Source organism: Numida meleagris, chromosome 3 (genome assembly GCF_002078875.1).
Source record: "Numida meleagris isolate 19003 breed g44 Domestic line chromosome 3, NumMel1.0, whole genome shotgun sequence".
In the NCBI taxonomy this organism is placed as follows: Eukaryota; Metazoa; Chordata; class Aves; order Galliformes; family Numididae; genus Numida; species Numida meleagris.
Genome location: NC_034411.1, coordinates 99,761,935 through 99,773,002, shown reverse-complemented (window position 1 = coordinate 99,773,002; position 11,068 = coordinate 99,761,935). Strand labels below are relative to the sequence as shown.

General features: G+C 40.3%; 1 protein-coding gene across 10 annotated transcripts in view; it reads left to right on the top strand.

Moving 5' to 3' along the window:
- NBAS (neuroblastoma amplified sequence) overlaps window positions 1,227-11,068 on the top strand; it is a 168,751-nt gene continuing 158,909 nt past the window's right edge. For 3 of the 10 annotated variants that reach the window (XR_002436334.1, XM_021389500.1, XM_021389499.1), the window contains exons 1-6: window positions 1,227-1,407; window positions 5,670-5,724; window positions 6,315-6,351; window positions 7,851-7,928; window positions 8,973-9,020; window positions 10,198-10,241. Coding sequence is in view for 7 of the 10 variants with exons in the window: in XM_021389500.1 (XP_021245175.1) it covers window positions 1,273-1,407; window positions 5,670-5,724; window positions 6,315-6,351; window positions 7,851-7,928; window positions 8,973-9,020; window positions 10,198-10,241 (397 nt within the window). In the remaining 3 variants the exon portion in view is untranslated. The remainder of the gene's footprint in view (window positions 1,408-5,669; window positions 5,725-6,314; window positions 6,352-7,850; window positions 7,929-8,972; window positions 9,021-10,197; window positions 10,242-11,068) is intronic. The other 7 variants (XR_002436333.1, XM_021389497.1, XM_021389498.1 and 4 more) reach the window with 3 other exon arrangements.

Genomic DNA, 11,068 nt, shown 5'->3' with positions numbered 1-11,068 from the left:
TTTTACCAAATCTTACTCAAATTCTTTTTTTTTTGTTGTAATAACCTTGAGAGAAGTTAAAGGCAAGAATTTTCAGGCTGTTACTATAAAAATACAATTAGAGCCCAAATGCAAAGCTGCAGTTTGTACAGTTGCAACACAGAACAGTGCATTTGCCTGTTGTGTGTGTGCCGAGTGGAAAGCTCAGCAGAAAACATTGCCTACCCTCAACAGCTGTGGAACAACTTCAGTCCTTTTTAAGGCGATCCTTAGACAGAGACACATTTTGTTTAAAGGAGATATAAAGGACAGAGCATCTGCCAAGGTAGTTCTTGTGACAAGCATTGCAGTTGGAGTACTGTTTTTGTGTGAAGTTTTATTCCAGAATCTCTTTTAAACTGCTCCCTGAGCCCTTCTGACTGCTGACAGATGGTGTGGAAAATGCATTGCAGAGAAAAATGTAACAGGCGCTTTGTATCCTTTGTATCATCCTGTGTGTATCCTATAGCTTTTCATATACCAACAGTTCCTCTGGGAACATACTCATTTGATACTCTCCTTTCACTATTCACTGTACATTGATCACCATTTTGTTGCTGTTGGATAAAAGATGAATATAATCATTTTCAAAGAATCGTGAATAACATGCAGACTAAGGTCGAGTAAATCTCTGAGAAATACATGATTTTTGTTGTTACCTTTTTTTTTCTTTAATTTTCAGTAAGGGTTCTTTTAGCACGCTCGGGCCTTCACTATGGTCAGTGTTTCCTCATAGAACCATATCTAGTTCCAACCCCCTTCTCACTTCTCACTATCGGATTTTTGGACAAGCAACGCCAGGCTGCAGCTACACCTATTTTTGGGTGGTTCTGTGTGGGTCCCTTCCAACTCGGGATATTCTGTGATTCTGTGAATTTCCCTGGGGGCTCCTGCTGAGAAGGGGCCTTGTTATATTCGGCAGCTGCCTTCCTGTTTGCCCCCAGGGCACTCCTGGCTTCACAGAAGATCCACCGCAAGTGCCACCACCTGAAGCTGCCACCTATCAGAACAACTTCTGCGGTGGAGAGGGCTCCTCGGCCTCACTCTTTCTCCCTCATCGTGCAGCTGCCCAACAGCACCAGGTGCCCCTTCGGTTCCCCGCAGCCCCTCACTCAGCGATGCAGCTGCCTGTCGCCCCGCCGCACGGCGCTGAAGGGGTTAAGGGGCCGCCCGCCGCGCGGAGCCGCCGGCGCCGCTGGTTTGGCCTCTGCCGGGCACCGTCGTTGCTGCGGCGGTGGGAGGGTTCGGGCCAGCATGGCCGCTGTCGGCGGGGAAGGGGCGTTGAGGGTGGACGGGATGGTGGCTGTCAACGAAGAGGAGGATGGGGAGGAGAACATCTTGTACGACCTGCTGGTCAACGCCGAGTGGCCTCCGGAAACCGAGCTGCAGGTGAGTGGCGGCGCGGCGTGGGGGAGGGGAGCGGAGCGGAGCGGAGCGGAGCGGAGCGGAGCGGAGCGGCCACGTCGGCGGCGCGGAGGGAGGCGGGAGACGGGAGGCGTCCCTGTGCCGGGGCTGGGCACCGCGGCTCGGGGCGCTGCTGCCAGGGAGCCTTGGTGGAAAGAGTGGCAGTGGGGCGAGAACACAGCGTGCTTTCGGCATGTTCCTGCCCATGTTGCGGTGCTGTGTCTGTCCTTCCACGTCCCTTCGTTTCTGCGTTGTCATATGCTACCTGGAGTTTCTTGAAGCCCTTTTCCCCGTTTTTATGTGAACAACGCGTACCAGATTTTATCAATGAGCAGGCATGAGGAAAGGTGTGATAAAGTTCAGGCCTCATCTCCAGCAACAGCTGTGCTGAGAGCAGTGGAAATGGTGCCTTTGCAGATCAGACCTTTAGAGCTTGCCTTGCTTGAGGCAGGCCAGCTCCCTGTCCAGACCTGCAGATCTGGGGATTTGTATCTGAAATTTAACGAGTGAGACAAAAGGGAGAATTATGTCACTTTGTGCCTATGAGGCATGCAAGTAGATGTCCAAGCCTGAAAGATGAAAAAATATTATTTTGTGCTGTAACTTTTTGTTTGCATTCTACCTATTCTTCTCAGTGGGTCGGTAGAATTGCTGAGGTGGTCTTTCATCATTTTTGTTGTTTCCCCTGCTGCATGGTGGTGGTTGACCCGTGCTGGCTGCTAGGTGTCTGCCACACTACGCTCTCACTCCCCTTCCTTAGCAAGATATGAGGCAGAAAGTACAATGATGAAGTCATGGGTTGAGGTAAGGACAGCAAAATTACTCACCAATTACCCTCATGGGTCAGACAGACTAGGCTTAGGTAAGATTAGTTTAATGTATTGAAAAACGATAACCGAGTAGAGCACTGAGAACTAAAAACAGCTTAACCCCTCTCTTCATCTCAGGCTCAGTTTCAGTCTCAGCTCTTCTACCTCTTTCCTAGGCCTTGAACAACAGTATGGTTGGTTCATAATGCTTTGTCTGGAGCTATGCTGCTCCTTCCTCCTCAGGCTCTTTTCCTGAACTAGTGAAGGGATATGTTATTTCCCAGACTGCTCCAGCGTGGGCCCTTTTTCTATGGGTGCAGTTCTTCATGGTCAGGCTCTTTGGGCTGCATCTCTGGCCAGGCCTGCTCCTGAGGGGGCTTTCCATGGGCTGTGACCTCCTTCAGGCCACATCCACTGTTGTACTGTGGGCTCTTTCTTGGCTGCTCCATGCGGTGCCCATGGATCTGCAGGGGGACAGCCTGCCCACCTGCTGGGCTGCAAGGAACTGCTGCTCCACGCCTGGAGCAACGCATGCCCTCCTTCTGCTCTGAGCTTGGGGGCTGCGGAGCTGCTTCTCCCACATCTCTCATTCCTCTCTCCCAGCTGCTGTTGTGCAGCAGTTCTTCCATTTCTTATATCTGCTGTCCTTGATCACAACCAGCATTGCTTGTGGCTTGGCTCTTCTTGGGTCCCTGTTGGAGCAGCTGGAGTTGGCTCTGGTCTGACAAGGGGTAGTGTTGGGCTCTGCTATTAGAGGCCACAACTGCAACCCCCTTCTGCCACAACCTTGCCACATAAGCTTAATATAAATGTGCAGAGGTCACGTTCTTCATCTCTTTTGTTATATGATTTGGACATAGAAGATGCAATTAGTGTGGTTTTATTTGTTTATTGTGTTAGACTTCCAAATCTGTTGAAGTATTTTATCAATATTTTATGCTTAATGGGAGCCTCTGAACAGAGGAGAAGATATTCTTTCACCTGTGATGTTTTTACAAGGTACATTCTTCCATATACATATGTATAAGCAAACAAATAAGTTTGTCTAAAGATGGGCATAACTCCTTGTTATTTAAGTGATTGTGGCTTTCACCTGTCTGTTTTATCCTGCTTATTCACACTCTTTAGGGGAAAAAAAAAGGCACAAAAGAATCTCTGCTGTATTTCTGGTAGAACTGTTTGGTTAGGAATGAGTGAAGTGAGGGGAAGTAGAAAAGGAAAGGAAACTGAATGCTGCTCTGGGAAATCAAATTTAATTTCTTCGTATGCAGTCATCTGGGATCCAAAGCAAGGCTTTAAACGAAACTTTTCTCTATTGACTTCATTTTATTTTTCTGTTATCTCCTTTGCGATGGTTTAGTGGGGTTATATTTGTGATAGGTGGACAGTTGGACTGGATGATCTTGGAGGTCTTTTCCAACCTGGATGATTCTATGATTCATTTTACTCTACGGTCTGAGTTCTTCCAATTTTTACTATGCATACTGGAAGATTGATCCTGTGATGAAAGAATAAAGTTCTGTTAACTTGAAGATACACATGGATTTCATGAGCTGGAACTCCAAACTAGTTTTAATTTTAAATCTTCCTGGTATTCTCATTTATGTGTATGGAGTTTCCTTAGAGGAAGATTTCTAGGGGAAACTAACAAAAATTTGTAAAGGATTCATGTGAGGAACTGTCCCAGATGTGTGTACAGGCTGGGAGAAGAACCTCATTGAGTGCAGCTCTGCAGAGAAGGACTTGGGGGTCCTGATGGATGAAAAGCTAGACATGAGCCAGCACTATGTGCTTGCAGCCTGGAAGGCCAAGAGTACCCTGGGCTGCATCAAAAGAGGGCTGGCCAGCAGGGAATGGGAAGGGATTGTCCCCCTCTACTCTGCCCTCATGGTCTCTGGATGGTCTCTAAGGTTCCTTGCAACCTAAGCCATTCTATGAACTGACAGTGCCAGAGAAGAGACTGGCAGGGAAATCAAAGCAGCCTGTATTCACTGCAGTGATGCGATTGTCTGTTACCTATTTCAGAAGTGAAAACTATGAATATTAAAAAAAAAAAAAAATAGTTCAGGGGATACATTCTAAGGACTATAGTAGCATATAGTGGAATATGTATGAGCAATATTTGGAAAAGTTTTTTGAAAATGTTTTTCTTTAATCCAAAAACTTTAACAAGCTCTGCTTTTTCATTTCGCTGGGAACACTTGCCACTCTCCCCAAGGTAACACTTTAAGAAGTAATTTATAGTCTCACTTCTTTTACTGTAATACCTTGTTACTTCCTGATCAATCAACCTGAATCTGGGAGGTTATCTGTTAGTGCAGCTGTGTTGACTTCTCATGTACTGTGAGAAAACAGCCTGATTATTTCAAAGACAGTATCTGGATTGCAAGCTTTGCACAGAGAACTACTTATGTTTATTTTGATAGTTTTTAGTCCAAACGTGTTTTTAAACTTGCAAATACTCCTCAATTTTTATGTTTATGTGTTCTTCAGTGTTCTGCTGCCCTGTAACTTGGAATGAGAGGTCTGAGTATCTTAGTTAAGAAGTATATACTGTATACCGAAGGGAAGAAGTAATTTATTTATTCATTACCTACTCCAGTGCTCAATTCGTGGTGCTCTAATATTTTAAGTTGAAAAATACAGGCATGATTTTGTTTATTTTGAAAGTTTGTACGTGATGCCTTCCTTATTGGTTGTCTTGTCTTTTCAGTTTAATCTCTTTTTCCTACTTTCTTATTATCAAATAACTACACCTCTTTTTATAGCTAGGATTTACATCCTATGTTGTTCTGTGTTTCAATTTTCTGTGTTTGGGGAGCGCTATGAAAATGAAAGGAGTTTGGTCCTCCTCCCTACAAAAGTAGAGCAGGAGTGCTGGAAAGGCTGTGTGAGACTATTGAGTAGTGTGGTGAACTGAATGGCTGCCTTGCCTAGTAGAAATTGATGCTTTAACTTTTACTTCAGATGTTCTTTTTTAAAATGTATTTCTGAAACTTTAATAAGCAGTTTTTATATAGTTTAGCAGTTACATTTTAAGACAGGTTGTTGAACACCAATTGCATTTTCTGGGGATTACAGTTCAATCTGGCATTCATTTGGCATAGAAAGAATATTTTGTAATGTAATACCTTCCAGGAGAAAGTAGTCAGAAACCAGTTTCTTTTGTTACTACCCAAAGACCACAGCAAAGCTGAATCAATAGGTAATTTGTAGTAAATTTTGTTTATTGCAGCTTGACAGTGAAGATATTTGATTCTATAGTCTGTTCCATCTTATAGAGCTAAATTGCTATATGAAGTTGCAAGTAATTGAGTATACATAAGGAACTTGTATGCTAGGAGGCAGCTGATGTTGAATCACAGAAGGGATGTGTGAATTCTATATTTAAGTGATGAAGTATATCATAGAGTTTGACCATTATTCTTGTAATTGCAGCCAAGAGGCAACAGAAAACACGGTGCATCATTTATCATCACTAGAGCAATTACAGGTAAATATGATTTGTTTCTGTGTTTATGACTCTTGAGAATGATAGGTGTATTGCTTGTAAAATTTGCATTTTCTGCTCCTTAGATTGTCTAGTTTAATGGAAATAGAGTGGAAGATTTGTTTTCAGAAAGATGTTTTCTGTTTAGCAATACTGCTGTGTCGTTTGTGTATCATTTTTGTGGACTTTCTTGACTCTACTAGCTTAGTGGATCAAATTAGAAAAACGTGCATCTTTAAAGTTTAGAAGTTCTGTTATGTTTTGCAAAAAATGTTTTTCCCTTAATCAGCTCTTGCATTGGTTACTTGCTGTTCAGGGAATTACATGAGGAAGCTTTACATTGTCGCCATTGCCAATTCAGCTCTTGATTTATGTGGTAATTAAGTTGCACTTTCATCTATAGGCATTTATCTTAGAATGAGCAGAAATACATATTGTTTTTTTTTTGAGATTTGAGATTTTTTGAGATTTAGATATTCATTGACCAAGAATAGAGACATTTCACCAGCAACATTTTTGTTTGTGGGAAATGTGAAAATCTATGAACAGTGAGCTGTACAGAGATGTAATCCCTTCCCTTCTCTTTTTTGTAGGTCCTGCATTGCTTTTGCTTCGATATATCTGGTACAGGTGGGTTTGAACATAGTAGTTAGTCTTCTTATTTGGCAATTTAATATCTTTTGAATTTTGATGGAAAGTTACTTTTAGTGTGAGTAAAACTGAACACTGTTTAGAATATTGTCTTTTCATAACTTGAGGTTGAAAACACCTGTGTTTCAGCTGAAGCCTGTCTAGAAAAAGAAGTGTGTGCTAGTTTGACGTATTTATCAGAAGTCTAAATAAACTTGCTGTTGGATCATACTCTTTCTCAGAAAAAGTATTCTCCCCACTCCCAAGTGAGATACTGCAAGTGGAGTTGTTTTCTTTTAAGCCTCAGTGACAATTATGATGATGTGGCAGGTTTTACGTCTACTGAAGCTATAATTCAATTTTTTTTTTTGAAAATTCAAAATGATTTGTAACTATGTGAGCAACACTCATGCTCTTTACAAATCTAACTTTCGATTAAAAAGATTTAAATGGTCCCTGAAATGTAGTGGAGTAAATACAGTGTCCTTGGAGAACTGCAGCTCTTTGGTTATACCACTCTGTTTTTTCAATTATGCCCTTTGCAAGTTTGAAGATACCAGTTCTCTCTTTTTAGGGGCATCCTGTTGTTTTTGAGAGTATAGGAAGGGACATTCATTTTTGCTCCCTGTGAAACAGTACTGTAGTTTTAAGTTAGCAGGCAATGCTACTTTCCCTGTTTCTGGTGTTCTGGTTTATTTTGTCTTTTTTGTTTGTGTTTATGGGCTCCATGCCATCATACAAGTAGTCATAAGGATTTTCTTTACGCCAGTAGTCATACTGAAAGTCTGATTTCTAGTCTTTAAAATTGATTCTAGTTACCATTTTCTTACATTTACTACTACATGTGGTTGGAAAGGAGGAATCGAAAAAGTGGGTGAAAATTAAACTCAGATCAGTTTCCTTAAGACTCTTTGTGGCTGGTGCTTGAAAACTTTCAAAGATGGGAGATCCCAAAGCCTCTGCCCCGCCTGTTCCAGTGCTTTACATGTGGTGAAATTTTTTTTGCCTTTGTGTTAGTTTGAGACCTCCTCTGTTTTACTGATTGATGTTTCTTGCACTCCTGCCATGCATCTCAATGACTTTCCATGGCAACCTTGTAGGTATCAGAGGGCTTTGGTAAGTCCTCTCTGAAGCCTTTTCCTCTCCAGGCTAAATAAGTACAATTCCTTCAACCTCTCCTTAAGGAACAAGTATTTCAGTCCCTTGACAATCTTGGTTGCCCATCAGTTTACTGGTGTCCTCAAAACTGGCTACTGACCGGAGTCTGAAGAGTGATGAGCAATTAATCAGTTCCCTTAAGATATGGATGTGATTCTGTTGATTCAGCTGAGGATATTGTTAACCTTTTGTCATTGGCAGTGCATGTTGGTGATTCATGCCTATCTGATAAAATGTCCCAGGTGATTGTTGGTTGCCTTGAAACTAAGCCATCTGGCATGTGCATCTCTAGTACTGTTAGATGTGTGTTCTGATTAAGGCTAATACTTCTGTTTTTTTAGCCCTGCTAAATTTTCTCTACCGTCTGGACTGGTTCGTCTAGTTAATAAGCAGATCAACTGGCACTTAGTGCTTGCAAGGTAACCAGCTTGTGTACTTGTATGCTATTCTGTATTTGGTAACAGTGAATGTACGGATGCTTTCAACCCTGCTCACATGGTAACAGGGCTGAGTTAATGACTTATTAAAGTAATGTTACTCTCTTCAGTTGACAGAAATACTGGAGGCTTTCACAGGCAGCTTTGGGAAAAGAAATTTCAGTCTGCTATCCAGGGGCTTTTAATGCATCTCTGACTCATGTCTGAATGTACTTTTAGCCTTTCAGCAGAAGTACCTTGCAGTGTGAATATGTTCCCAGCAGAAGGATTACAACTTGAGTTTCATCAGTTAAAGACTTAAAAGCTTGCAGGATATGTAATAGAAATTGCTTATTTTAAAATTGGGAGAAAGGGAATGTACACCGTCAAGAACGGTCTGCTATTGTATATTGAGGGACGAAATGAGAGTTCCATGGTACAGTGTTCTAAAGCGATTTTAAAAACAACGGAGAAATCACTAGCTTAAAAATAAAAAGCATCAACGTGTATAGAAATCATGGTTCAACAACACGAAAGTAGTATGGAATATTTTAGCCTATTTATTATCACTAAATTTGATCAGTGGTTTAACAAGAGTTCTGTAAACAGTACAGAACAGAAGGGGATGGCGACTCTTTGAGGGAAGTGGAGATCGTTTTGATGTGCAGCATGCCAGTTCCAGTGGCGTATGTTAGATACAAAGGCCTGCTTCTAAGGAGATGACCTGACTTACTGAAGTATGATGGCTGTTTATTCCAGATAAAGCAATACATAGTTTTAGGTATTGCTGTTATAAGCGATAAGTACCATCTGATTTTGACCTTTTCAGCAAGATTGTAGGCATTGTTTCTGTTTTCTTAGTGCTACTATTGAATACTGTGACAGAAATATTTCAGAGACATGAAGGAAATTTTTTTACAACACTTCTTTATGTAAAAGTTTGTTAAATTTGTATTTAACTGTACCGAAAAGCACCTAAAGGTCTCATAAACACTGTGCGAGATCTGGGTTTTAAGGAACTTTCATACCTTTATTTTCCTCTTTCAGCAATGGTAAACTGTTGGCAGTTGTGCAAGACCAGCGTGTAGAAATCAGGTAAGTTTAGATTATCTGTTGTTTCATACCCCCAGCTGTGGAGTTCTGAGACAGTGTTTCTTGTAACTTGCTAACCAAAGTTTTAAAGATCTTTTTGTTCATTTAGAATGCTATATATATTCTGAAATTAATTTATGAGATACTATTAAAATATTGTTACTGCTTAGAAAGCAAAAGCCTTCTATTTCTTAGTTCTTGGCCACTCCTGATTTTAAAAACAAGCAGTTCACACCCCCTCCGCCCCCTAAATAACAATTACAAATGTTACAGATAAAAACTATATGTATTTCCTTCTGTAAGGTGGTTTTTTTTTTTTTAAGATAAAGAAAACTGTCAAGGTGTTTCAGACTACTAAGCCCAATTTGTGGTCTGCTAGCCTTTGCCTTTCCATTCCCCTTTCAAGCCATTATGTGAGAACAAAAGTTCTCTCGTAAGAAGTGTGATAAAGGAGATATTGTTTTACTTCTCTGTAGAATAGCTGGCTTTACCTTATATTACAAATAATATGAATTGCCATAAAGACTCATGCTTTCCTTTTTCCTTCCATTCTTTAACAAGTTTTCCTTTGTCAGTTCAAGAGCACATTTAGCTGTAGTACAGATCTTGATTGAGTGTGTTTACTTGCTTCACAAAAATCCATTTGCTAGAAGGTCAGACCTTCCATTTATATGTAAAAGAAGCAAGTGTATGAAAATTGTTCAATCAGAAGTGGAGTGAACACCATAAATGTCAACTTATAAACTATAGAATAAATCTTGTGTTTCAACTGTATTATTGTAACTATATTCTTGCTCTTTTTTATTTTTAATTGTCACCTAGGGAATACCGACTAGTTAAAGAAAAAAAACTTCCTGCAGCATTTCAGAACCTCAGCATTTATTTTGAACAGCATTACTACTAAATGGGAATGTTATTTGTTTTATAGGCTGAAAGTAGGGTTTCTAAAACAGTGTTGTAACTGAGACTAGCTGCCTAAGAGTTGAAGACTTCTATCTATCTTTTGAACAAGTGGTGAAGTACAGGCAGGCCTTTGAATTGTACACTTGTGGTATTTTTTATAGGTTTTGTGTATACTCTGGAAAAAGGAATAAGTGGAGGGTTTTTTGTTGTTGGTTTTTTTTTCTGTCTTTTTAAAAAATTTAATACATAATATCAATTCACAAGATTTATTCTGCAGGTCTGCAAAAGATGACTTTGGATCCACTGTTGGAACCTGCCAAGGTATAGAAAATAGCAACTTCTGCACCATTACTTAATGCCATCGTTGTTGTTTATTCATGCATTGCTAAGTGGTAGTGTTGCTTTACTAACTTCTTAAAAATATTTGGTGGCATTTCTTAATATTTTCACTTTATTATTAGCTCCATTTCTATCTCCACTGGTTCTCTTCATTATAATTAACATACAGTAGCTGAAATGAAATGGTAGTTAAATCAATGGATTTTGGAGGCTTAGTGGATGTTGGAGGCTTGCTTATTTTTTTTTTTTTTGTTTTCCTCCTACAAGGTAAGTTTGTAATAATGATGGATATCCTGACATTTTTTGATGTAGATGGGTTGTTCTTTGTTTATTTAAGTGATTATAGTTCACTTTTTCTTTCTGATCTCAACCTCCTGACATAGCAGGTACTGTTTTCCAAAGAAAGTAGATGAATGATGATCTGTCAGGAAATGACCCTCTTTAGGCTAGAGGCTTCAAACCATGTAAGTTACTCTTTAGAACTTTTTAAAGTTCACTTAAATTGCTCTTTCAAATTATTTCTAATCAAATATGAATTTCTCGGCCACGTGAAAAAGGGAATTTCTTGCAACAGTGCAGTGGGATTCAATTGGCCCGATGCATCACAGAATCATAGAGTCCTTAGAGTTGGAAGAGACCTTTAAAGGTCATCTAGTCCAACTCCCCTGCAATGAACATGGAATGGTTTGGGTTGGAAGAAATCCTTACGAATCTTTGAGTCCTGATACAGGCAGTGGAAGAGGCTGTTTATAGTAAATTGCCACCTTTTTGCTCATTGACCAGACGGAATCCTTGTCTTTAGGAGGTAG